The sequence below is a fragment of the Dermacentor silvarum genome, chromosome 5 (assembly GCF_013339745.2).
Source record: "Dermacentor silvarum isolate Dsil-2018 chromosome 5, BIME_Dsil_1.4, whole genome shotgun sequence".
Classification (NCBI taxonomy): Eukaryota; Metazoa; Arthropoda; class Arachnida; order Ixodida; family Ixodidae; genus Dermacentor; species Dermacentor silvarum.
The window spans coordinates 172,809,355-172,836,176 of record NC_051158.1 but is presented as its reverse complement, the minus strand read 5'-3'; the positions used below and the strand labels follow the sequence as shown (position 1 = coordinate 172,836,176).

General features: G+C 48.0%; 1 protein-coding gene across 1 annotated transcript in view; it reads left to right on the top strand.

Annotated features, from left to right (window-relative positions):
* The window catches only part of LOC119453914 (zinc finger protein 239-like), a 49,483-nt gene extending 24,075 nt beyond the window's left edge, over positions 1-25,408 (top strand). The window contains exon 4 of the mRNA XM_037715955.2: positions 25,200-25,408. Within this exon, the coding sequence (XP_037571883.1) occupies positions 25,200-25,393 (194 nt within the window). The 3' untranslated portion in view covers positions 25,394-25,408. The remainder of the gene's footprint in view (positions 1-25,199) is intronic.
* Positions 25,409-26,822: the final 1,414 nt, after the last annotated feature.

Sequence of the window (26,822 nt, the reverse complement as noted above, 5' to 3'; positions counted from 1 at the left end):
GACGGCCAGTTGCTGTGTGCTTTGCGTACATTCTACTCTTATCCTACAACATATTAAACGCCGAGAGCGGCGTCTAAACACGTCTTTCTTTAGAATAACCAGCATCCTGCTGCACTAGGCGATGACACATACTCCTCAACACGACAACACGTACTCCTCCCTCTTGTTTGTGCAGGTTCCTAGCTAGCACATATGGTAACAAGAAGGTATGATAAGCAGCTCTGTATATTATTTGAACCACTGTATTCTGAAGGTAGTGTGAAGCTTTGCGGAATGCGGTCAAGGAATAGCGTTCTCCTGATGGAACAGCGCTCTCCTGACGTATCCACCATTACACCGTATCAGGCGAAAAACTGGATTGTTCGCACGAACATGTAATATAGCTTTAGACAGTCTGTTTCTGTTCCTGTTTTTGTACAAGGTAGTCATTATTTGTGCATCTACCATATACAGCCGATCATAACAGGCCCCCGAATGTAAACTGCAGCTAAACCGTAGCCAATTTTTGTGGTCTTGAAGTAAGAAAAAGAAAGTGCACTTGAATGTAACATGCCGCCAATTCATAAAAGAAAAATATAGCATGCACTAGAGATTTGCGATATGAAAAAAAAAAAAAAAAAACGAGACATGCAGAATTTACCTTCACTGACTTGGATTTTCTTATTAGGGAACTTTCATAATACAAGTGGACGTGGTGCGTCATCGCCACTTGCCCTTCATTGGCTACAGATACCAAGCACACAGGAGCAGTATTCTTGAGCAATCCCTTTTAAAAATCACTTTCGGGAGGCTCTATGTTGGAATTGTCGAAGTATGCATCCGAAAGTGTTCCTGGCACTGTGTGCAGATAGCAAAACTTGGCACAGCCCTGTAAATGCTGGGGCCGATTACGCTGGCGCATCTAGTGTCAAGTCGTTTGAAATCTCTTTAGAGTGATAGTATCTTCGAAAGTCATTGGCCGAAAATAACGCTCAAGATCTTAGTCGAGCGCAATTGTGCTGTCGCCATTTTGTGATGGCGATGACGTTGTATCTGACAGCTCTGACGGTAGGCTGTGTCCTAGGCTGCGAATGTGGTTTTGGTTTTGTATCTGATTGTAATGCGCAGGCAATTTTTGACCTCATTTTCTTGGAAAAAAGATGCACACTAGGTTCGGGTAAATACGGTGCTCTAGTCATTTTGAAATAAAATATAGCATGCATCCCACACACTGTGGGAATCAATGTTATGTGAATAATTTCGCAGGCACCTGGCTGTCCAGCATTCTTTGGGATTCTGTAAAGGGTTACCAGGTCCACCAACACGTTTGGGTAAATCAAGTACTGTATTTACTTGAATATAAGTAGAACAGAAATAGAGGTTGACCCTATAATTGAACTTGCCGAGAAATAAAATATTATAATTCAAATATAGGTCAACTCATATTTTTTTAGAAAAACAGGAAACTGAACATGACACACTTTTGTAACGTACGGTCGGCTACTGAATCTTGCTAGTCGGTGCCACACGCTGCATCCTTGTCCAAAACTGCCAGAGAAGTCGTCCTTGTTGGATGCTTTGTTTGGACTTGTACATCCATTTACCCTTTGACTTCTGCAGGACATGCTCTTTCTTTTCCTATGCTTTACCACAGAGCCTGACACGGAAAGTTCCTGCCAAGGGTAGCGCAGCATAAAGGGAGGGGGGAGTTTATTGGATGTCGCTTTAGCAGTTGCAGACCAAATAATCACAACATATTCTTTTATTCAGTGTGTTAATGACACATTCATTTATTCTGCAATATCCATTTGGAGGTTATACTGAAGTTCATATTCAGGACAGGGCGTAGCGTACACAGAGCAGACCCGGGTGGTACGTACAGTAAAGATCACCTTCCCTTTGCTAAGGTGCCAAGTGATGGGAACATGTCAAGAGTGCGATGGGGTTATACATAGCTAGGAATTAGGGACATTTCGTAGAGTTTCCATTTTTCGCCACCACGTGGCGTATTGACCTTAAAGAATTCGAAATTCCCGCTATGCCGTATGCTATCACGCACAAATAAAGAAAGCACAATAAAAAAAAACACACCCTGAAACTGTCACTTCACCTCGGTACTTGGAAACGAGCGCGGTGTATTGGCATTATCTCCAAGATGGCCAGCTACTTGATCTACTGACAATGAATCGACAGTTTTGGTAGACACCTGGCCGGACAGCTCGTCGGCATTCCGGAGATATGTCTGGCTGAGATAATGGCTCCCGCGAAGCTTCCGTTGAATATATGTGCATAGTTTTTTCTTGAGCGGACTTTTTATTTGTGTATCACTGTGGCCTCAGCCTTGCGTATACGTCAAGGTTATGCTTCATGGGTTTCCTATAGAAATGCCGCGATCCTTTAAGAGGAAGCTTTAGCTCGGGCCTATCTTCGATGCCGGATACTCGAATACATGTAAAACGCAGGAGTGCTTTTATGAGAAAACCGCTGAACCGATTTTAATGAAATGTGTTGCATTTAAGATAGAAAGTTTAATTGCAGAGACTGCACCAAATATGATTTTTGTTTAGAGAGTGTAATGTTTTCCAAGAATTGCAGGATGTTTGTAAATTTTGAAAAAAATAGAAGCATGAAGTTTACAAATCCGTAACTCAGCCATTAAAAACAAATATGGCATTTATATAAACTGCACCCATTGGAGCATCGAAAGTGAACCATTTTTTTTTTTTTGCTATACCTTAAAACTTAGGTGAATTTGTTATAACATTTGGAAGGGTTTTGCAAATGCAACATTCATAACTTAGGGGTATATTTCAGGATGGTGTATGATATTGTCACCTGTAGTAGTGGAAATAGTGCAAGCGCAGAGGCGCAAGAAGAAAGAAGTGCGCGTGCTAACCGCCCCGCTCGATAGTTGCCTCTCGCCGCCATTTTCGCCAGAGCCCAGCCGCTCTCAATAAACGTCGTCAGCCCCTTTTGAAGACGCGTGGCAATTTTCTTACGCATGTAGTTACTCTATATTACTCTATAAATTCGCTGACGTTTATTTTGTGCACCATTAGAATCTGAAATGCCAGTTGTACTTAGCTGTTGCTGTACTTTTTTTTTTTACTTTTTTATATATATAAATTTGAAGAATCTAATGACCATGGACAGTGCAACCATGAACTTTCACTGTAACCAACGCTGTTGTAACGCGCAAAATTGTGCATATGTGTGTGATCTGCTGTCAACCCTGTCGTTCGTGGGGGCTGAGACCTTTGTCAGGCTTTATGCCTTTAGTCTCAGCCTACCCTCGTTTGAATGAACGAGAAATAAAATTCAATTTCAATTTCAAAGTGGTGCAGGTGCTGGGTATTTCTCACTCATGCCACAGACTCCTCCTGGGAGCAGAAGCACCAGCCCTGTGTTAGTCCATACTCCCGTCCATCGGACCAGCCGCAGGATCCGAGGACTGCCCCCTGAAGACACCGTAGTGCTTCAGACTACCCCAACCGGTATGGAACGTGCAATGACGAACCGGTATACACTTCAGAACCCGCTGGTGCCGAAGTCATTCCATGGCGACGTCTTCGAAGACGTCGAAGACTGGACGACCCAGTTCGAGCGCGTTGCCGAATACAACGAATGGGACGACGCGACTAAACGTAGGAATGTCTACTTTTGCCTCAAGGACGGCGTGCGTACATGGCTTCAAAACCGTGAGGAGCAACTGACGTCGTGGCGCGAGTTCCGCCGTCATCTACTGGACACTTACGCCAGTCCTGATCGCCGCGAACGAGCAATTCAGGTCCGCGTCCAGCTTCCCAACGAAAGCGTTTACGCGTTCGTCGAAGATATGATGCGCCTCTTCAGACGAGCAGACCCTGGAATGACCGAGGACAAGAAGTTGCATCACCTGATGCGAGGGTGAAGGAGCAGCAGCTCTTCGCTGGTCTGGTGCGCAATCCTCCAAAGACTGTCGCCGAATTTCTATCCGAGGCGGTCAGTATGGAGAAGATGCTTCAGCAGCGCTCTAACTTTTACGAGCGGCAAGTGAACGCAACTACAGACATGTCCACGGCCATCGGAAGCCACAATGACAACCTTCGAGACCTAATCCGCACCGTTGTGCGCAAAGAGATACTGAAGGTTTACGGCACCCCACAAGCCACGGTGAGCTCCATTGCGAGTGTAATAAGAGATGAAGTGCACCAAGTGCTCCGGTCCACCGTTCCTTTTCCTAACACCGCGCCTGCACCTTCTGTACACCACCGTGCGACCTACGCAGAAGTCTTGCAACAGCCTGCTTCGTCCCCGCCGCTGTTTGTTCAGGCCGCTCATCCGGTTGCACTCCCACCAGCCCAACCGGTGCCATACATCGAGGAATGACGCACGCCTCCACCGTTTCCCCATGCTGCTTCTCCGGTTGTGCTTCCGCAAGAGCAAGCGGTGCATTACACCGATGATTGATGCATGTCCCCTCGGAAGTCGGACGTTTGGCGCACTCCGAATCGCCGTCCTCTGTGTTTCCTCTGTGGTGAGGCAGATCATTTGTATCGCCAGTGCCCGTACCGACGCCTCGGGTTGCGGGGCTTTTCCGCCTATTCGCCGCCACCCCGACTGGGCCAACGACCTCGGGACATTGAGGATTATCTGACTCAGCAACGCATGCCACCGCCTACCGGGCGGCAGTCACACTCGCCGTCGCCAAGGCGATTTTCACCATCGCCCCAGCGGTATTCGAGTGGACGGTCGCCAGGTCCCCGCTGGGAAAACTAACTACAGCGACCTTTGGGGGCGAGGCCGCTGGCAGTCGACGCGTTGAAGACCTCCGATCGACGCGAGTAAACAAGGGTACCGGTCCGACATTGTCATGTACAAAAGACTTATGTGCGCGTGTATGGTGGGGCGGACGATCAGTGACCATAAAAGAAGAAAAAGAATGGCGGGATTTGGTGCGTGCTCGCCTGACGCGGCACCTCTGCCAAAAGCGAATCACGGAGACACACGTTTGCTGGAAGAGGGAGCAGAAGAAGGAAGGCAGCGTTCGAAAAGAATGCCGGTATGCGGAGTGGTCCAGGCAAGGTTGTCGGGCTCTGGGTCCAAACCTCAAGACCTCAAGAGCACCCGTCGGAGAAGTGAGGCTGTCGGACTGTAGGTCCGAGTCTCAAAGACTTCAGGAGCACCGGGCGGAGAAGCGAAGCTGTCGGGCTGCGGGCCCGAGTTTCATGACTTCAGCGACGATCCGGCCTCTGTTCTACCTCCAGCCTTTGGTGCCCGTGGGTCCTGCAGTGACATGGTGCTGAAGGCAAGCCCTTCCTACTTTCCTCCTGCAACTTCTTGGCCTAGCTGCGGACGATCGTCAAGACGCAAGCACCCGACTGAACGTGCCGCGCTACCTTGCACCATGGATTAGTGCCGTGCTGTCTTGCACCGTGTGACTTCAGCAGCGAAACCGACAATCGCCCTGTGTCATCGGCACCGATAACACAGTAGACGGAAGACGCGCCAACGGAGGCTCAGGACGCAAGTAGTGTCTTATCGTCTTATACTCACGCGACCGACGCACTGCATCTGACGCCGTCGCAACGCCGCCCCGTACAGTGCTGCACCGACGCTACCAAGTAATTGTGACCGGTCACGAACTTTACTGTTATATATATAATTATTTATTGTGAGAGAACATTTACAAGTGCATGAACTTTTATATTAGTCTTAGTACCTTGGTTAGTTAGTTTGTGTGTGACAGTTTGTGTTAATTATATGTTCATGTCTTGTTAACAATCGGCTTCGTTGTTTCTTTTCCCCACTGCGAATTAGTCTCAGTGGTGGCCACAATAATTCGAACCGTGCAAGTACAAATACATTCCCGGGTAAACAACGCCTCGTTGACTTAGGAAGATCAAATCATCACAAATTGGCGTCCGCGCGACAGGACGAAGCCGGTTGTTCACAGTTGCTTTACCGACAAGTGAATATGAGTTTGGAAGAATTTATTACGTTGGGTCAGCGCTTAAGGCTGCAGGGCGCGGAGCTGAGAAATTGGGCGGACGAGCAAGTCACCAAAGCTCGGGAGGAAGATGCGAAGGCGCGTGAGGAACGGGTGTCGGAAAGAGAGGCGATCAAACAGCGCCTTGAGCTAGAAGAAAAGAATTTGCAGTTGCGTCTGAGGCTCGCTGAGGTGGGAGAAAGCAGTGGGAGTGGGAATGTTGCAAGTCACACGTACACCCGAGCATTCGTACACCCTACAGGAATATTGTTTTAAAACTGACTGTTTTAAATACTCTTTTTTTCCGCTAGCCATAAGGCAGTGAAATGGTTTACCTTCCAATATCACCAATAGCTTGTCAAATACACATTTTTTGTCACTTCTTGAAAATTACTTACTAGATTCTCAGTTATGAAATGTAACTGTTGCACACCTTCTTCTCTGTTGTTACTAGTGAATTGCTAACCTTCTTTGTAAGGTTGTAAACGCCTTTGTAAAATACTGCTGGACTGTATAGATATACATATTACCCCTCTTTATACTTCTCAGTTTGATGTTGCTACTCACGATGTTTGTTATACTGAGATTTTGTGTTTGTATTTTGTATTTTTCTACATTACTACTATGACTTCATTATGTTTATTGTTTGACCTTGTGCCCTACCTGCAATAATCCCTTATGGGATTGGCAGTATTTCTAAAATAAATAAAATAAATAAAATAAATAAAAATAAGATAGGACACAAGACATCAGATTGCCGTGTGAAGACAAAACAGCCATATTGTGAATATTGCCGCAGATATGGACACGATGTGCAATCATGCAGACGAAATAAACCAGGTGCCAAAGGCTAATCAGCATGCTGCATACTACCTCCCGACCAGCAAAAAAATGCACGGGAATGCTTTGAACGTAGTACCAAGCAGCAAGATGAGACATTTTCTAATGCTTTGGGACTCTGGCCTAGCAAGTCTTTTGACATGCCGGTGTTGAAAGGAGAGCTTCTTGGACAGACCGTTTGGGTTCTGAGAGATACAGGAAGCAATAGTATAGTCATACGACGAGATCTTGTACTGGACGTAGCAATGATAGGCACTGAGTCTATGATACTACTGGCTGATGGTAGGCCTATTAACGTTCCGGAAGCGGAAGTCAACATTTGATCACCGTACTTCTCCGGTGTTACGGTCGCAAAGTGCATGGAGAGACCATTGTATGATGTGATCATTGGTAACGTTCCTGGAGCACGCCAACCCATGGAACCATATCCCAATTGGAAAGCATCCTCGTTTACTTCTGTAGCAAGTAAATCACGCGAGATGAGCACTATGAAAGAAGACAGTGGTTCTCTGCAGGTTATAGTGGGTGCCAAGATCTCGAAACCATGTTCCCCGGTGGGCATTGGAGCTTTACAATTGTCAAGAGAAATGTTTCGGACTAAGCAGCAGGAAGACACAACACTTCAAGTTTGTAGAAGCAAAATCGGGAAAAATATTCCGGAAAAAGGTACAACCGCCCATTCGTTCTACCTGGATGAAGGCGTGTTGTACAGATGCTATCAAATATGCCCAGGAAAAATAATCGATCAAGCAGTGGTACCGAAGTGCCTACGCCTCGAAGTCCTTAATATGGCACATGACAACTCCTTGTCTGAGCATCAAGGCATACGGAAAACCACGGAACGGGTCTTTGGATCATTTTATTGGCCCGGCGTCCAAGAGGACGTTAAAAGATTTGTGAGATCGTGCGATGTATGTCAAAGAACCTTTCCAAAAGGTAGAGCGGTCAAGGCTCCACTTGGACGAATGCCGCTTATAGATACCCCATTCGAACGGGTAGCGGTAGATATCATCGGTCCCTTGACTCCAACATCGAGTAAGGGCATCCGATATATACTCACTCTTGTGGACTTTGCAACTCGCTTCCCGGACGTCATCCCTTTACCTTCTATCGACTCAGCAACTGTAGTTGAAGGGCTGGTTGAGATGTTCTCAAGGATCAGTTTCCCACGCGAGATCCTTTGTGACCAGGCATCTTGTTTCACATCAGAGTTGATGACAGAAATAAATAATTTACTCGCCATCAAGCATCTCAGTTCAACGCCTTATCATCCAATGTGTAATGGAATGGTGGAGCGCTTCAACGGAACGCTTAAGATGATGCTGCGGAAACTATGCCAAGAAAAACCAAAAGCCTGGGATCGATATCTTGCTCCTCTTCTTTTTGCGTACCGTGAGGTGCCACAAACAAGCCTCGGTTTTTCGCCATTTGAATTGATATACGGACGACAAGTACGAGGACCCTTGGCCATACTCAAGGATCTCTGGACAAGAGACAGGCTCAAGGAAGATGTTAAGACGACATATTCATATGTCCTCGACCTCAAAAACCGACTAGAAGAGACTTTGAAGTTAGCTCACCAGAACTTGTGCAAAGCTCAGAGGACTCAAAAGGGGTACTACGACCGAAACAGTTGTCGCCGACAGCTGAAGATAGGAGATCGCGCGCTAATACTCCTCCCAACCAGTGATAACAAACTCATGATGCGATGGAAGGGACCATTTGTAGTCACCGGAAAGAAAAACAACTTTGACTACTGGTTGGACGTGGGCCATACCACTAAATTATTCCACATCAACATGCTGAAGCGTTATGAAGAGCGCCGACCACTAGCCGCGTTCCAAACTTCCTCGTTTGTCGTGGTGGAAGAGCCAGAAACTTAAGCCCCCTTACCAAGTTTTAAAGCTCAAGCAGGCGGGGGTATCGAAAGCATTCGCACATCTGATGCCCTGAATGAAAGCCAAAGGTCTGAGCTGCAAGAACTGTTAGTAGCTTATAAAGACATATTTTTGGAAGTACCGGGCAAGACAACGCTCCTCAAATGTTGCCTTGAGTTGACAACTTCAGAACCGATTAACACGCCGCAATATCCTTTGCCCTTTTCCATGAAGGAGATTGTTGAACGGGAAGTGAATGACATGTTACAGCTAGGCGTGATCGAACGCTCAAATTCTCCCTACAATTCACCTCTAGTTCTTGTTAAAAAGCCAGACAAAACGTACCAAGCGTGCGTTGATTTCCGGCGCATTAACAGTGTGCTAGTCTCGGATGCAGAGCCAATACCAAGGACAGACTTGATGTTCGCGGAAGTGGGAAACAAGATCTATTTTTCAAAAATGGATCTCACAAAGGGTTATTGGCAAGTACCACTCGAAGAAAAGTCCAGAGCCAAGACCGCATTTTCCACACAATCGGGACACTACCAATTTCTGTTTATGCCCTTCGGCATTAAGACAGCTTCGGCAATTTTCACTCGCCTCATGCGCACTCTTCTAGCTGGCTTGAATAACGTTGTGCACTATATAGATGACGTGCTAGTAGCCACAGCTACTTGGGAGGAACATGTCTACACGCTTGGGCAGCTGTTCGAAAGAATTCGGAGCACAGGGTTAACAGTTAAACCTCAAAAGTGTGAAATAGGAACCACTTCGATAATATTTTTAGGCCACCGGTTAGGAGGCAATAAGATAGAACCTGTCGACAGCATGATAGAAAAGATATTAAATGCTCCAAAACCGGAAACCAAGAAACAAGTACGTTCTTTTCTTGGATCCACTGGTTATTACTGAGACTTCATTCCCCATTACACTGAGAAGGCCCGACCTCTTGTTGAGTTAACGCGAAAGAGAGAAAGCAGTCGCATGATTTGGACCCCTCAAAGAGAAAATGCATTTCAGGATCTGAAGAACGCGCTAAGCTCGAAACCCATTGTAAGGGCGCCTAACCTCCAGAAGGAATTCTTTCTCCGCACAGACGCCTCTGACACACCGGCATAGGTGCAGGTTTAATGCAAGAACATGAGGGGGTTCTTCATCCAGTTTTCTATGCGAGCAAGCAGCTTATCCCACGTGAAACTCGATATTCCGCCATTGAAAGGGAATGCTTAGCATTAGTGTGGGCGATCGAGAAGTTCCACCTTTTTCTATACGGAACTACCTTCACAATCCAAACAGACCACCAACCTCTGTTGTATTTGTTGCGGGCTAAACATCTTAACAGCAGAGTTCTTCGATGGAGCCTAGCTCTTCAAGAATATTCTTTCAAGGTCGAACACATAAGAGGCTCCGAAAATGTTGGAGCTGATTATTTGAGTAGGTCAGGATCATCTATTGAATCCAGCACTTAGGAAGCTCATGATTTTGTATGCTTTCTTATTTTTTTTGGTTGAAGTCTGCATGTCGCTCAATCTGTTTAGTACATGTACTGTATGAAGTCTCACGAGTCCACGCGCATCGCCACAGTTTTCTTTTATTTATTTATTTTCGCTTCATCAAAAAAAAAAAAAAAAAACTTTTTGAAAAGGGGGACTTTTTGTCATGTACAAAAGACTTATGTGCACGTGTCTGGTGCGGCGGACGATCAGTGACCATAAAAGAAGAAAAAGAATGGCGGCATTCGGTGCGTGCTCGCCTGACGCGGCACCTCTGCCAAAAGCGAATCACGAAGACACACGATTGCTGGAAGAGGGAGCAGAAGAAGAGAAGAAGGAAGGCAGCGTTCGAAAAGAAGGCCGGTGTGCGGAGTGGTCGAGGCAAGGTTGTCAGGCTCTGGGTCCGAACCTCAAGACCTCAAGAGCACCCGTCGGAGAAGTGAGGCTGTCGGACTGTAGGTCCGAGTCTCAAAGACTTCAGGAGCACCGGGCAGAGAAGCGAAGCTGTCAGGCTGCGGGCCCGAGTTTCATGACTTCAGCGACGATCCGGCCTCTGTTCTACCTCCAGCCTTTGGTGTCCGTGGGTCCTGCAGTGACATGGTGCTGAAGGCAAGCCCTTCCTACTTTCCTCCTGCAACCTCTTGGCCGAGCTGCGGACGATCGTCAAGACGCAAGTAGTGTCTTATCGTCTTATACTCACGCGACCGACACACTGCATCTGACGCCGTCGCAACGCCGCCCCGTACAGCGCTGCACCGACGCTACCAAGTAATTGTGACCGGTCACGAACTTTACTGTTATATATATAATTATTTATTGTGAGAGAACATTTACAAGTGCATGAACTTTTATATTAGTCTTAGTACCTTGGTTAGTTAGTTTGTGTGTGACAGTTTGTGTTAATTATATGTTCATGTCTTGTTAACAATCGGCTTCGTTGTTTCTTTTCCCCACTGCGAATTAGTCTCAGTGGTGGCCACAATAATTCGAACCGTGCAAGTACAAATACATTCCCGGGTAAACAACCCCTCGTTGACTTGGGAAGATCAAATCATCACAGACATCAACTGCAGCTGAACGGAATGACCGGCTTTCCCTAGACATACCGGTGGTGATCGACGGTTACGCGGTTAGCGCTTTAGTGGATACTGGAGCGGACTATTCTATATTAAGCGGGAAGATGGCGACGTTTCTGAAGAAAGTAGTTACCCCTTGGCGTGGCTCGCAGATTCGTACGGCTGGCGGTCACGTCGTTACTCCACTGGGATCCTGCACGACAAGAGTTCGAATTCGAGGATCGACATTCGTGGCGAGTTGCCTTGTCCTACGCGAATGCTCCCGCGACGTCATTCTCGGAGTTGACTTCCTGCAGGAATACGGCGCTGTTATTGACTTACGGGGAGGTGTAGTCACCTTCTCAGCCGACCAAGCAATCGACACAAACAACGACAAACGACGTGACGACGCGCTACGTGTTTCCGCCGAAAGTGTTACGCTTCCTCCACGAGCCAGTGTTCTAGTCGAAGTGATGTGTGGTGGAATGCGCGAAGGTGGAGTGGTCGCAGAAAGTAACTAAGCGCATCTACTGACACAAGGTGTTTGTGCGGCCAGGAGTGTGCTACAGCTTCGTGATGGCCGATCTTTGCTAGTCACCAACTTTAGTAACGAGCATCGACACCTCTTCCGCGGTACTTCGATAGCGTTTGCCGAAGAAATGGAACACGTTGCTGATTGTTTTGCTCCTGAACCAGTGAGGCTGGCTGACAAGTCACTGGGCACCGTCGCCATTAATCCCGAGTTATCTAACGACAAACAGGCAGCACTGCACGAGCTCTTGCTTGAATTCAGGGCATGCTTCGCAAGCTCGTCTAAGGTAGGCCAGACTTCGGTTACAAGGCACAGGATCATCACATGCAACGACGCACGCCCGATACACCAGCAGCCTTACCGCTTGTCGGCAAATGAACGCGCAGCGATTCGTACGCAAGTACAAGAGAGGCTTGAAGACGGCGTGATCGAACCTTCCAACAGCTCATGGTCGTCTCCGGTCGTTCTTGTCAAAAAGAAAGACGGAACGCTACGCTTTTGCGTCGACTACCAAAAGCTCAACAACGTAACCAAAAAGGACGTGTACCCACTGCCACGTATGGACGACTCGTTAGATCGACTGCGGCGTGCCCAGTACTTTTCGTCACTCGATTTGAAAAGTGGATACTGGCAGATGGAGGTAGACGAACGAGACCGCGAGAAAACTGCCTTTCGTGACTCCCGATGGCCTTTACTAATTTCGAGTGCTCCCTTTCGGTTTGTGTTCAGCCCCAGCAACTTTCCAGCGAATAATGGATATTGTCCTCGCTGGATTGAAGTGGCAGACTTGCCTTGTGTATCTTGACGGCGTAGTAGTCTTTTCTGAAACATTTGAGCAACATCTTCATCGCCTGCGGCATGTGCTAGAAGCGCTCCGATCGGCTGACCTCATGCTTAAACCAGAGAAGTGCCACTTCGGTTATGAAGAGCTCAAGCTTCTCGGACACGTCGTCGCGCCAAAGGAGCTGTAGCAGCTTTTCCTCCTCCTGCCGACAAGAAGGCCATCCGACGCTTCCTGGGCTTGTGTGCGTATTATCACCACTTCATCGACAACTTCTCGAAGATTGCGGAACCCCTGACTCGCCTTACCAGGGATGACACGCCATTTGCCTGGACGAATGAGCAACAAGCGACCTTCGCTGAACTACGCCAACGCATGCAGTCAGCACCCGTCCTGGCACATTTCGACGAAGAGGCTGACACCGAGGTGCATACTGACACCAGCAACATCGGCCTTGGCGCAGTACTCGTCCAACGTCAAGACGGCATTGAACGAGTAATAGCCTATGCTAGCCGCTCGCTGTCCCGTGCCGAGGCGAACTACACTACTACAGAAAAAGAGTGTCTCGCGGTCGTCTGGGCGATCACGAAGTTTCGCCCTTATCTCTACGGCCGTCCCTTCAAAGTGGTGACAGACTACCATGCTCTATGTTGCTTGGCGAACATACGCGATCCTTCAGGACGACTGGCACGGTGGAGCTTGCGGCTACAGGAATTTGACGTCACTATAGTTTATGTCTGGCCGCAAGCACGAAGACGCCGACACGTTGTCGCGTGCTCCCGCCGAATCTGTCAGTCGACAGCCAGAGGACGACGATGGCTTCCTGGGCGCCCTTACTACGTCGGACTTGGTCAAATCGCAGCGTGACGACGCTGAAATTCGACCTCTCATCGACCACTTAGAGGGCCGTGAAACAACCATACCATGCCATCTACGTCGCGTCTTGACGTCCTTCTGTCTACGAGACAATGTGCTGTACAAGAAGAACACCCGCCCGAATGATCGAGCCTACCTCCTAGTAGTTACCAAAGACTTGCGGGACGATATTCTTTTCGCTTGGCACGACGAGCCTACATCTGGCCACCTCGGCTCCTCACGAACGCTTGCTAGAGTGCGCGAGGTGTTTTACTGGCCCGGACTTTCGGCAAGCGTCAAGCAGTATGTGAAAGGCTGCCGTGAATGTCAGCGACGAAAGTCACCACTCCTGAAGCCCGCCGGGTTATTGCAACCCATTGAACCACCTCATAAGCCATTCGACCAAGTCGGCTTGGACATTCTTGGGCCTTTTCCTCTGTCAACCGACGGCAACAAGTGGGTGATTGTCGCCACTGACTATTTAACCCGCTATGCCGCGACAGAGGCACTCCCACGAGCCACGGCTTCTGAGGTAGCGCAGTTCTTCATGTGTCACATTGTATTGCGCCATGGTGCCCCAGCCACTGTTATCACAGATAGAGGAACGGCGTTCACGGCAGAGCTCACGGACGAAATTTTTCAACTAAGCAACACCAGGCATCGAAAGACGACCACTTACCATCCGCAGTCCAACGGCCTTACGGAGCGATTAAACAAGACCATCACAGACATGATCTCTATGGACATCGACGTCCAGCACAAGACATGGGATCGTATCCTGCCTTATGTGACCTTCGCGTATAATACTGCCGTACAAGAAACAACGCGCTTCACACCATTTCGCCTCGTCTACGGCCGCGAAGTACAGACGATGCTGGACGCTATGCTTCCGTGCCACGACACCGAGAACCTAACTACTGACGCCGAAGAATTTGCTCAGCGTGCTGAGGAGGCTCGCCAGCTCGCGCGGCTGCACATCGGTGAGCAGCAACACGCAGATGCACGGCGCTATAACATCCGTCACCGGCAAGTGCGCTACAGTCCCGGCGACCAAGTGTTGGTGTAAACCCCTGTTCGCCGCCGTTGCCTTTGTGAAAATTTGCTCAGCCGGTATTTTGGCCCCTACAAAGTGCTGCGCCGCATTAGTGACGTGAACTATGAAGTCGTTCCAGACAGTGCGGCGCAAACACGGCGCCGACAACCACCTAGTTCTGACGTAGTTCACATCGTACGCATGAAGCCCTACGTTGCGCGTTAGTGATTTTTACGCGCCCATTTGCACCTAATGCACTTACCTCTCCGTTTCTAGAACGGTAGAGAATTGTTTCTAGCTACGCTGCTGTAGCTCTTGCTGTGTTCTGTGCGCGAGCATCTTCATTGAGCGTGTGTTGTTTTTTGGTTGTTTTTTTTTTCCTTTCCCACACCACTTCTTGAGCATCGAGCCGATGCTCTTTCCGAGGAAGGGGGAAATGTCACCTGTAGTAGTGGGAATAGGGCAAGTGCAGAGGCCAAGAAGAAAGAAGTGCGCATGCTAACCGCCCCGCTCGATAGTTGCCTCTCGCCGCCGTTTTCGCCAGAGCCCAAGCCGCTCTCAATAAACATCGTCAGCCCCTTTTGAAGACACGTGGCAATATATGATTGCTGTCCGCTTTGGATCTATTATTAGATGCAGTTTACAGAATTGTGATATTGTTTTAGCTGCTGAGGTACATAGTTCTATACGTCAAGTTTTCTTTTTCGAAATTTTGCCATTCTTTAAAATTTCACGTAAACAAAGTAGACAGCCCAAATAAAATATACCTTTCTGAAATCACTACACTTAAACTTTCGTTTTTTCTAAATTCAACATAACTCATCATATTTGGTGCAGTAGTTGCTCTGAGAAACGATTGCCAATTTCCTATGTATTTCGATAGGAGCCCCCAAGCTCAATGTTCCCCCTAAGTTCGAGCTTGAATAATAGAGTTGTTGGTAAGATATGTTTCTAAGCGTGCGATCGTGGCCTAATGAGCTCCCCGCCAGCTCCCTGCCTTTCTGACCCCTGCCTCAGTTCTCTCCGCGGTGCGCTGAGCCAGGGGAAAAAAAAAGGCGAAAGCTTGCACTAGGCTGCGCAAAGTTCAAGACACAGTGAAGCTGGCGAATTGATATCGAGCGGCTAGCCTCCAACGCGTTCGGCGTTGGCAAGCGACAGCGTTCTTGGCACTGTACCAAACTTGGCTAGCCTGTCCGCATTTGTGGCATGCCAGGAGTGCTGTTGCTTGTAGGTGCCCACGCGTCCAGCGCTAGTCACGCGAAATGTTGCGAAAGAATAGGTACCTCTGAAAATGATTGCTCGAGAATACCTTGCTACATGCGTAGTTAAGTTAAACCAAGTTAAGACCTATAGCAGCAACCAAGTTCATACCTAGCAGTAGCAGCCAGTAAGCTTCGCTGTGCCTACGCTTTGCGCGACCAAGTGCAAACTTGCCTGATTTTTTTTATTTCTTGTCAACTTAAGAAATACTTATATCTGATTTTGTTATATTTTTCTAGTGAAGCTAATGTGTACATAATTATTTATGTTTATGGACATGTTATGAGTGACACGCCATTTTTATACGCGCTTCAAGTCGGCCGCCAGTAAAAACACTTACTCATTCGATGCCCTTGCACACAGTACACAACCATCCACAAAAATTGTATCCCGGTGCTATAACATCACACATATGGTTAATAAAAACAAAACAAGGAATTCGGCAGAGACATTTAAAACTGCTTACGTGTGGGCATGCGAAAGCGATATAGTCCCTTTGGTGAAATGTTTTTTCCGCACGTTTCGTGTCCATGCAAGTTCTCTCCTGCATTCTAACGGCGCCTCGGTGAGGCCAAATGAAAACGCGCCAAGTGTCTGAATGCGCTCGCTTGCCCACGAGTTCATAACTCGAAGTAGCGCTCCACAGCGTTCTATTGGACATTAATACATTTTATTTAATTTAGTCATTTTATATGCTCATGACGTGGCGCCACCCCCTACGCATTGGCTGCGCCGTCATGTGCCTAACGATGCATGCACTAGGCAACATGTTTAGTCAGCCAGATGGCTTCGACGTGAGGTGCGCAATGACGCACGCACTAGGCGCACCTTTAATGAATCACAACCGTGGAGCCACTGTGGCGTCGGGAGAGCACGCTCGTCTCGCGCCCCGGAGGGTGGTGGCGAAAACATTCATTGCCAAATGATTGAAGAAAAGGGGGAAAGCCCCGTTAGATGGCGCGAGGCAGCCCTTAGGGGGCCGCCTTTATAGAGCAAAGGAGAGCCCTTGAAGGGCTATCCGCTTCATGGCGGCGGCAATAATCAGGCGCTTCTCTGTAGCAGTGGAGCTGGCCAGGAGAGTCTCCCAGTATGACTCCGCCGTGGCTTGGAATGGAGGGTGCGGAAATGTAGGGCATGTGAGGATGACATGAAGAAAGTCTCCTAGTTTCCCGCAGAGCTTACAGGAGGACAAGAACTGATCGGGGTATCGGGCATGAAGGAGAATAGGGTAGGGAGCAGTACCGGTCTGGGGTCGGCGCCAGTGGGAAGGTTGGGTTAGGGTTAGGGAGGGAGTCGGCGGTGCGTAAAGATGCTGGGTATCTCGGTAATAGGTAACGATGTCTCTGAAGGTAAGCAGACGCTCCAGGGCTGGCGGAGGGGGTCCGACTCCGGCCCGGAAAGTAAGACCTCGGGCGAGGGAGTGGACCTCCTCGTTACCCAGGAGGCCTGCATGTGCAGGGGTCCAGATAAGGGTTACGGGGTGGGTGGGGTGCCAGAAGTGCAGAAACCGGGCCGTGGTGCTGGATACCAGGCCTTTGGCGAAATTTGATTAGGCGTATTTTGAGTCGGAAAGAATTTTAGTGGCAGAGGTGGAGATGAGAGCAAGCGCATTGGCTGCCTCTGCAGTTTCAGATGAGTCTGTGGTGATGAGCCTGATGCGCGTAATCGGGCCTGATTGTTAACGACGGTGAGGACCACGCGGGAGCCCGACGAATACGTTGCCACGTCCACGTAGGCTACCTCAGAACTGTCGCCGTACTGCTTGTGTATGGCTTTGGCACGGGCTGCCCTGCATTTCCCGTCGTGCTCGGGGTGCATATTCTTCGGGATGGGAGGAATGACAAGATGGGAATATAGGTATGGAGGTAGGGGGACCGCCTCAGTAGGATGGGTGATCGAGGCAATGCCTAGCTGACAGAGTAGAGTGCAGCCTGTCGCTGTACCCAACAAGCGAGTAAGGTGTGCTGTTAGGGTTGCTCCTGCCAGCGCCTCAAAGGTATTGTGGGTACCGAGGTTGAGGAGCCGGGCAGTGGAGGTGCTGGGGGTTAGGCAGAGGGTGACCTTCGTGCAGCTCCTGAGGAGCGCGTTGATGCGGTCCCGCTCCTTCTGCTTTAGGGGGAGGTATGGAAATGCGTACGCTGTGCGGCTCGTGATGTAGACTCCGGTGAGACGGAGAGTGTTCCGCTCTCGTAAACCCGCACGTCGATGTGCCAAGCGCTGAATGAGACGGGTGGCTTGTTGGGTTTGGGTCTGGAGAGCTTGGATGGTGTCGCCGTGCATGCCGTGGGAGTGAAGGGCAAGGCCGAGGATGCAAATCTTAGATTAGAGACTAGGGGAATGGGATGGTTCCCTAGCGTGAGCAAGACGGGAGGTTGACGGGGTCGTGCGGCCTGGGGCGGTAGAGGAAAAGTTCTGATTTGGAAGGGGAGCAGGCTAGGCCACGTGCGTGAAAGTATGAGTTGTTGATTTTGAGAGCCGACTGTGGGTTGTGCTCCATGTCGGCATCACTGCCTCGGTTGGCCCAGACAGTGATGTTGTCGGCATAGAAGCTGAAATGTATGTCGGGGACTTGGGAGAATTCGTTGGGGAGTTGGAAAAGGGCTATGTTGAAGAGGATAGGAGACAGCACAGCACCCTGAGGCGTCCCTCGCGCTCCCAGTGAGACACGGAAAAGCCGGTGGTCCCCCAGGGTGAGTGTGGCTGTGCGTTGGGAAAGGAAGTCGCAGATGTAACTGTACATCCACTGGCCTACGCCTAGGGCATGGAGGCTTTCTAGGACGGCTTCGTGGGTAACGTTGTCGAAAGCTTTTGTTAGGTCGACAGCGAGGATAGCCTCGGATGGAGTCGAGGATGTGGTGTTTGTGTTGTAGAAAGCCCGGTAGGAAGCCAAGCATGCACGAATGAAAGAGGTTGTTGCTCTCCAGATACCGGCTCAGCTGGGTCTGGAGAACGTGCTCCATAATCTTGCCCATGCAGGATGTAAGGGAGATGGGACGGCGATTAGCAGGGAGAAGTGGTTTGCCTGATTTGGGATTGAAAACTACCGTAGCGTCCTTTCTTTGAGGTGGCAGGGTGCCGTGCAGCCAGCATTCATTGAAGTAGTCGGTTAGGGCTGTGATGGAGTGGGTATCGAGGTTGCGTAGTGCCTTGTTGTGCACTTCGTCAGGACCGGGAGCTGAGGACGTATTGAGGCGCTGAAGTTCTGCCCTGACTTTTGCCTCTGTGATGGGTTTGTCGAAGAGGTCGTTGGGGGAGCCTATATAGTCGGGGTGGTCTCCGGTGGGATATGCGGGGAGGTGTAGATCACGAAGCGTTTGGAGGAGTTCCTGCGGGGAGGCTTCGGATGTGTGTATAAGCTTGGTGATGATGTGTTTCTGGTATGTCTTGGACTGAGTCGAATCAATGAGATGGCGGAATAGGTTCCAGGTCGGGGGTAGGCTCATGTTGTGCTCCAGCCTTTTACAGAGGGGTTCCCAATTTTGGCGAGAGCGAGTTGCAGCATGCGTCTCAATCTCCTTGTTGAGCCGGGTCAGCCGGTGTCTGAGTGTTCTATTCCAGCCCTGGCGCTGCCACCTCCGCTCGAGATGCGCCTTGGCTTCCCAGAGGTGCAGGAGATGGTGATCCATCACGTCTGCAAGACAGTCCTCTGGGAGGGGGCGAGTCACGGCGTGGACGTCGCACTGGAGCTGATCGGGCCAAGTAGCTATGTCTGAGATGGTGTGTAGAGTGCGGGCTGCTCGGAAAGTACGGAACGAGTGCCACTTCGTGATGGCGGCACCACGAGCAGGTCTGTGTGCTGGGCCTGCTTGTAGGAGAATCTCAATAATGTAGTGATCACTACCCAGATTGGTCACTTGGTCATAGCCGGGGCAGCGGCGTTGCTTGGGAGCCGGGCACACATCTGCGCGGTGGCGCGGATGTGTGCCCGGATATATTTTTTGCCATAATACGGAATACACGCAGCAGAGTGCGGCTTATAAACACATCGGGATATTGAGGTGTAATTTGTGGATACATTTCTCGCTATGGGTAATATATAGGAGACCCTTTCTCGCAAATATGCGCATGTGCTGAAAGTGGACTGATTGTCCGCGCTTTCCGTGCAGCTACCGAAGTGACTGCGAAAGCCTTTCGCTGTTCAAAGGTTTAAGCGTTTCAATGCCATGCGCCTGAAATATACACAAAGAATGCGCTCGTCTGGAATCAGAGAGGTCGCAAGCATCATGCCAATCTTTTGACGGCGACTGTGCCATTGAACACCTATATTTTCTTTATTCTGCACACACTTTTTTTAATGAATGGCCTTCCAGCCAACGTTATGCAGTGCTTACACCTGGTTAATTTTCAGGACAGCCAGCTCAGACATGATGTAAGCAGAAGAACTGAACTATTATGTAGTACATCATTATTATCACCAATGAGGTGTAATAAATATGTAAACAAATAAAGGATAATAACATTGCCTATGAAATTTTACTAAAATCTCCGGACTACTTCAAAACTTCGCTTGTTCATCTTGTGTACCTCCCTATGCTTTCTAGGAAACTGAAAGGGTGAAATTCAAGGGTGAAATTGACATGCCCTCTGGCACCATGGCAGAAAAGGGAAGGTGTGGCTTAGTGGGACCATATGAAAGGTTCAGCTGCCATTGTGCTACTCACGCACAAGGAACGACACTTTTGTATTTTATTTACAGGCAGTAGACAAAGTTATAAATGTTGTCAGGGGACGATGGCGTGATCATGACAAAACCACCGTACCAATATGGGTCATAAACGATTCTAGTAAGAGAACATTTCTGCAAACCCTCACGGTCCTTTCTCACATTTCTTCAATAATCAACTGTTCAAGCACGTTAAATTTAGGCTCGGGGAATATTCTCACAGAATTACTGAAGAATTGTACCAGTAATTATATTGATACATTGTAACAATATCATGGTGCTGCGACCTGATTCAGCAGTAGAGCTAGTCGAGAACAGAACAGCAGAATGTTACAGCAACGTTGGTGATTGTAACCAAAAACAATGTCTTCTTGCACAACTTTGTGGGCATAACTGAAAAATGGTGCGGTCTGTGATTGGAAACGTTCTCTATTTTTACACGACAAGCTACATTAACACGTCCCGGTGTCTTTTCGCATAATTTCCAATACTCCTCTCCGTAAGTCGTGGTAAAAGGATATGAAGACCATTAGAATTTCTGGAATTTCGGGAAGGTATATGGGAATGGTTCAAATGATAAGACACGTATGCTGCATATTGAGGATAGAATGCCTATGTTTCGAGGTACCGGTTTGTACTAAGCAAACAAGCTTGTGAAATAATTCGGACAGCCTTCATTTGCACCAAAATCAGGTACGCAAAAATTTTGCTTTGATATAATGCAAATATACTAAGTGAAATAGCTTCAACTGTATTCCTTGGTAAGAATACTATGTCTATGGCTGCAGCCAACTTTTCTACTTCCTATACCGTTTAATTATACACACTGGACGCTATTTATTTTTGTGGTATGTTTCAAGCTGCACAAGAGTCGCACAAACATGCCTTTCCCATGACATAGCTGAAGAGGCAAAAATGTTTCTTAGTAATGTCTTCATGAATATTCACCTTAAGAAATAAATCAAATTTCAAAGTGCGTTACCAGGGCTTATTGTCTAAAATACATTATACCTAAAGTGCAAAATAAGTTTGGAAGCACGTTCGCATGTTGACGAAACCAGCCAGGTATTTTTTTAGGAAGACGTTGGTACAGTAGAAAGAAACGAAACAAGAACCGTAACTAAATGACCTGCATTTCGGAATATGCCATCTGGCGGAAAACCGTCAAACTAAGCAGCGTCAAAGTGATAAAAAAAAACGTAGCGCAGCTAGCTTCGAACCTACGAACTCACAATGGTGGTATCAGTGATCTTGATTTGTGGTCGCTCAGAACGCTCGGGTATCGCTTCGACGCGCTGGTGTCAACAAAAACTAGGTTTATATATGTACCACAATAAATTCCGCGACCTTGTTATGAAAACTCCGATTTTGCAACGGCTTTTTTGCTATTTTAAGAGCTACTGCTGCAACTAGCTGGAAGTTGAGTCATTGAAGTTGATAAATCCCCGGGAATCCGTCAATGGATGCAATAGGTTCATCGCAAATTGCCTTTTACTGGCCAAAAAAGCCTCCTTAATTTGGGCTTTTCCATCGACTCCCATACTTCAAACTTCACTCACAATTTGGAACAGGTTTTCTGTCGTAAGTAATGGTACCGCTTGCTGGAGATGTCGGGTTAAGCGCCTAGAGCCTATTTCTATGCGAATACTTTGAAAGATGGCTTCTATGATTAATTATTTGGGGAAAATGCGCATGTTTTCAGAGGAGGCCACTAGAGGCGCTGTTCGGCGATGTCCCAAATTCCTGGTAATGATACTGGTGGAGGTGGCTCCTCTATGGACGCACACCGCTAGAAAAAAACTTGGCGCTGCAGCTCACGGGCTGGTGGTCGCACATTGCGGGCGCAATGACACAGTCATTCATCTTTGTATGTTTTCTTTTAATTAAGCCAGAAGAAACGACGTTCTGTCAGCCATTTCACCTAAAATGCCCCGATTTTCAATGAATCAGAAGTCACTGTCATGTACAGCTCTTTTAGTACTCATGGAAACATTTTTATAATGACCAGATGACACACTCGGTTGGTATGCTTGCCTAAGTAATTCGCTACAGAGGCTGTAATGAGCTGACAGTCCCAACACTTTACGCACGCATCATGCATAAGATGCTTCTCATTCCCTCAAAATGTAAAATTTGTGACACGCTAACTTTTTTCAGGAGATTAGGAAAACCTCCTTCGTGGTTCATAGTAAGCTCTTGTAAAGCTCTGGAATGGCTGTATAATTTGCTACAAAGGCTGTATACCCTACAGATTTTTTAACTTTCGTTACCCATCACCCACAATATGAACCCCCATTCTCTGCAAATATAGAATAGCTACCACTTTGGTATTTTCAGGGCAGCAGAATTCAGCCCTGAATTCACCCATGCACTTTAAATTTTTCCTGCATATTACTCCTAGCATGCCCCCAATTTTCTCTTTGTGTAAATTCGGTGAGTTATGGCAGTCTTTCAGGACACCGTGAAAATTGGGATGTAACGTTTCTGAGATTTTCTAGTCGCACTAACAGCTTCACTGTAAAAAAAAAAGAAACAGCACGCATGAAGGCTCGAGCGGCAGCTTTCGCAGACAGAACCACCGCGCCACCGACGACATGGGCCCACTGCGCCAGGCACGCACATTGGAGCCAGTCTCCACTGCCACTTTCACCGCCCACCCATTCTAGCCATCCTAACTTTGCTGTGCTACAGTGTACTGGATAGCTGCACATGGCTGTTTATTCTCGTACTAAGATGCATGAGTAGCACATTTTCTTTCACACTATCTCTATGGCAATAACGCAACTTTTGAGGCTTGAACGAAATGTCATCTTCGCTCTTCCAAGTACTTTGGCAGCATGCACATTGGCTCAGCGATGGATGCCGCACTCTGGACTCGCGTTGAAAGGATTCCCAACATAACAAACTTCAACCGGGAGGCGACACACTTCGAAGGCTCGAAGGTGTGCAACTTGGGAAGCAGACTATCTGTTTTGGCGAGACGTGAGCGTTCAGGCTATCTCGCGTCGCCATGTCCCTGGAGCCATGTCAGCCACATAGGCTAATCAGAACGTGTGGTTCTGAACATATCTAGATGGCTAGAGGGCTTGTGGCGGCTTCTTGCAGTGGCCTTGGTATTTGCACTGGGCAGCAGACACAGCTACATGAAACAGTGGTGCGCTTGGTGTGGGCACGGCAGGGCGGAGAGCGTCCTCACCCTTGTGTGCTTCAATGTGGCAGTGCTACGCATCGCTTATAAACCAACTTTGTCCTGCAAGGATAGTGGGCGAATGCACATTGCACATTTTGAGGCATTATCAATAGCTGAATACGAAGTGATGTCTGCCAAGGTGTTTGACCAGGAGCGGCCGGGAGTGAGCTTGCCTACCTTGTAGATGCTAACCGCCATTTCCTCGCGAGGCACGGCAGGTGTAGTGCACTTGTGGTCTGGGCTTAAATTTCAAGTGTTTAGAGGCTAGTTGAGTGTTCAAAAGTTGTCGAAATGAGTGAGACCCGACGGCTACAACACTGATAAGCAGTGTGGCCAAAGTTTCAGTGGGTGAGTGCGGCCAAGTGTGAGCAGACAATAAATATGCACATTAGTAGTAGGAAGAAGCACAATGATCCAAACAACCTTCTTGGTTGAAGTCGGCTAGTGCCCAATTGCAGCCCTATATGGAAACCTTGCATAAAACGACATGCAATGCACCAGCAGCTTTGAAATGGGGGAGGAGCGGGCCTCTGTTTGAAAAGAGGGTGTTTGAGAAAAACGTAAATTCGTGCTCCACTTGCGAACTCCGTCTGCTGCGCACAACTGCGGGATTTGTCTCAGATGTTCACCGCAGTGTATGCTATCCCTTGAATGTGCTTTTTAGTTAAGCCCAAGGGGTCGTTCAGGACCCCTTTAATGCTGTGTATTCTAGATAAGAAGCACAGATGGGTACTATGTACTCAATAACCTGGTTGCAGAAAATGAGTTTGTAACAGGCTAAGTCAATGTCTACAACTAAAATGTGGGACTCATTGGTAGAGTGTTATTTTCTTATAACATTAGCTGCTGCAGTAATAAACATCCCAAGAACATGCCTTTTCTCAAAGGTTAAAGAAATGCAATTTAGCATCCTTATAACCTGTACACAATACAGTTTTCAGAAGATAAAAACTAGTTTTGTTGTGCATATATCATAACATTTTCCCACAAACCAAAAGATTCATTGATACCTCATGGTTCTCTTTTCACTGATGGTTTAGAAGTCCACCGGGACCAATGTGTCTCTACATGTTTGTTGCATGGGTGGCATTTACATAAAGCATTTAATCTCTCTGTACCTTGTATTAGGATATATGTGTATATCTGAAATCAAGGGGCTCTTGCTGGAATGGGAATCAATACAAGATATGAAGGAACATAAGTGAGCCGAGGCATGTTCATTGTACCCAAAGGGAAAGAATTAAGGCATACAGTCAAAAAGCAATAATATAAAACATAATCAAGAAAACAAGAGCTACTATGCTTGAAGTGAAGTAAGCTGGACAGATCTGTTGACGAAGGAATGCAGTCAAAGATTTATTTAACGAAAGCCGATGAATAGTACCAGCAGTGATAAACCAGAAGCTGACTGTGAAGATAGAAGGCCAATTGTTACTTTGTCTTGGCTTCTATGTTTACCGAATGGGAACAAAGAGAAGCATAATGCAGTTTCAGTTATCTCTTCCTATCATGCATGCTTGTAGCAAACAAATTTAATTTCCTTTGCGACACTGTAATTATTTGTTATAAGTGAAGAGTGAGCCTGATCTTGAGATTTGTGTAGCTTGTAATGTTGTGCTATAAACTAAATTTATAATTGGCTAATACAGTTACTTTTTACGGTCCTGTCACAGGAAAGCATCATGACTTCTCACCAACAGTCAAGCACGATGAGGCGCAGCAGAGCCTCCTTTACCATTGTGACCGTTGCGACTTCGTGACTGCTCGACTGTGTGCTTTCATTAGTCACAAGCGCAAGCATCAAGGTGAGAAGCCACTTCATTTGCACTACTTCTTTCAGAGCTTTTTTTGGCAAGGTCAGCTTTAAGCTGCAACAGTGCAGGTCACTTATGTGAATTGATGCATGAGAATATGAGTCACAATACCACAGCAAAGTAAAACACTAGCCGCCTCAGTACACCTGACAGACTAAACACAATTAAAACTAAGATTCTAAATGTTGATGCATTTAGCTGTATGGCATTCTGGAGTATCAGGGAGCACGAGTACCTTATGTTGTCATAAACTGAACTGTAAAGGATATCCAGTTCAACCCACCTTTTTCAAGGTGTGACGGCGCGTGTGCCATGCCCTAGCATATTGGTTGCTAAACATTTTGGTAGGGTCACGCGTGTGGCTGCAAGGCCTGGGCCGTTATCTTGTACGAGTTCAGAAAATCAACGTTCGGTTTCACCTCATGCGATTGGCCTAGATTGGCCTAGGCCACGTTATTGGCACGGCCTGGACAATCATGCTAGATGAAACTGAAAGTCGGCTTTTCAAACGCGTACGAGATAGCGGCCCTGATCTCGGGTAAAAGTCTCCCCCCCCAAAAAATGCCAGGCTTGCGCGACACACGCAGAACAGTCACAGCGTCAGCTAGACGAGCGTTTCGACAGTACTACCTAGCAATTTGAGTGAATGCGTCAGGAACGCGCTTGGGACGCCGTCGCGCATACAAGCCAATGCGTTCCATCACTGATGGCTAGCGCCGTTCGGCTCAGCCAAGCAGTCGACAATGCAACTACGGCTGTCACATTCGCTCCCATTGCAACACGCCCGACGCGGCCTGCTTGGGACGGCGTCGTGCTTGGAAGCCGACGCGTTCCATCGCCGATGGCTAGCCCCGTTCGGCCCAGCCAAGCAACCGACAATGCAACTACGGCTACCACATTCACTCCCATTGTAACGCGCCCAATCTAGCGCAATTAATGTGATCCCGAGCGTCCGTCGGTATGTTAGCGCCATCTAGTTAAGGCAGCAGCAAAATTTACAGTGTCTGAAAGGTTGCGTTTGCCGGCGCCTTAACTTAGATAGAGCCACCATACCGGCGGAGGCTTGGGACCGCGTTGTTTGCGTTCCGCGTCTAAACCGCATCTTATCGTATGCGCCTGCGCACCTGCATAGGGCACGTTTATAGCACATTTTCCTACTCTCGGCTAGCAAGCACTTGCGTGGCTCAGTGGTAGAGTATCCGCTTCCCATGCAGCGGGCCTGGGTTCGATCCCGGCGGAGAGCGGGTACTTTTTTTCGCATGCGATAGCGGCTACGGGGTGGCGGCGACGGCATCATCGCGACCCGAAACGGCTATTGGAATGAGCCCATGACAGTTTACACTGTAATAAAAAAATAAGTGCACCGATGCACATTGCTGCAAACACTCATGTCGTGTACTGCCTTGCAACTCCACTTTAATAGATCTATTTCAGTGCGGTGCCATAAACGTACATGGCGCAAGACTTCAACTCCATTTTAAA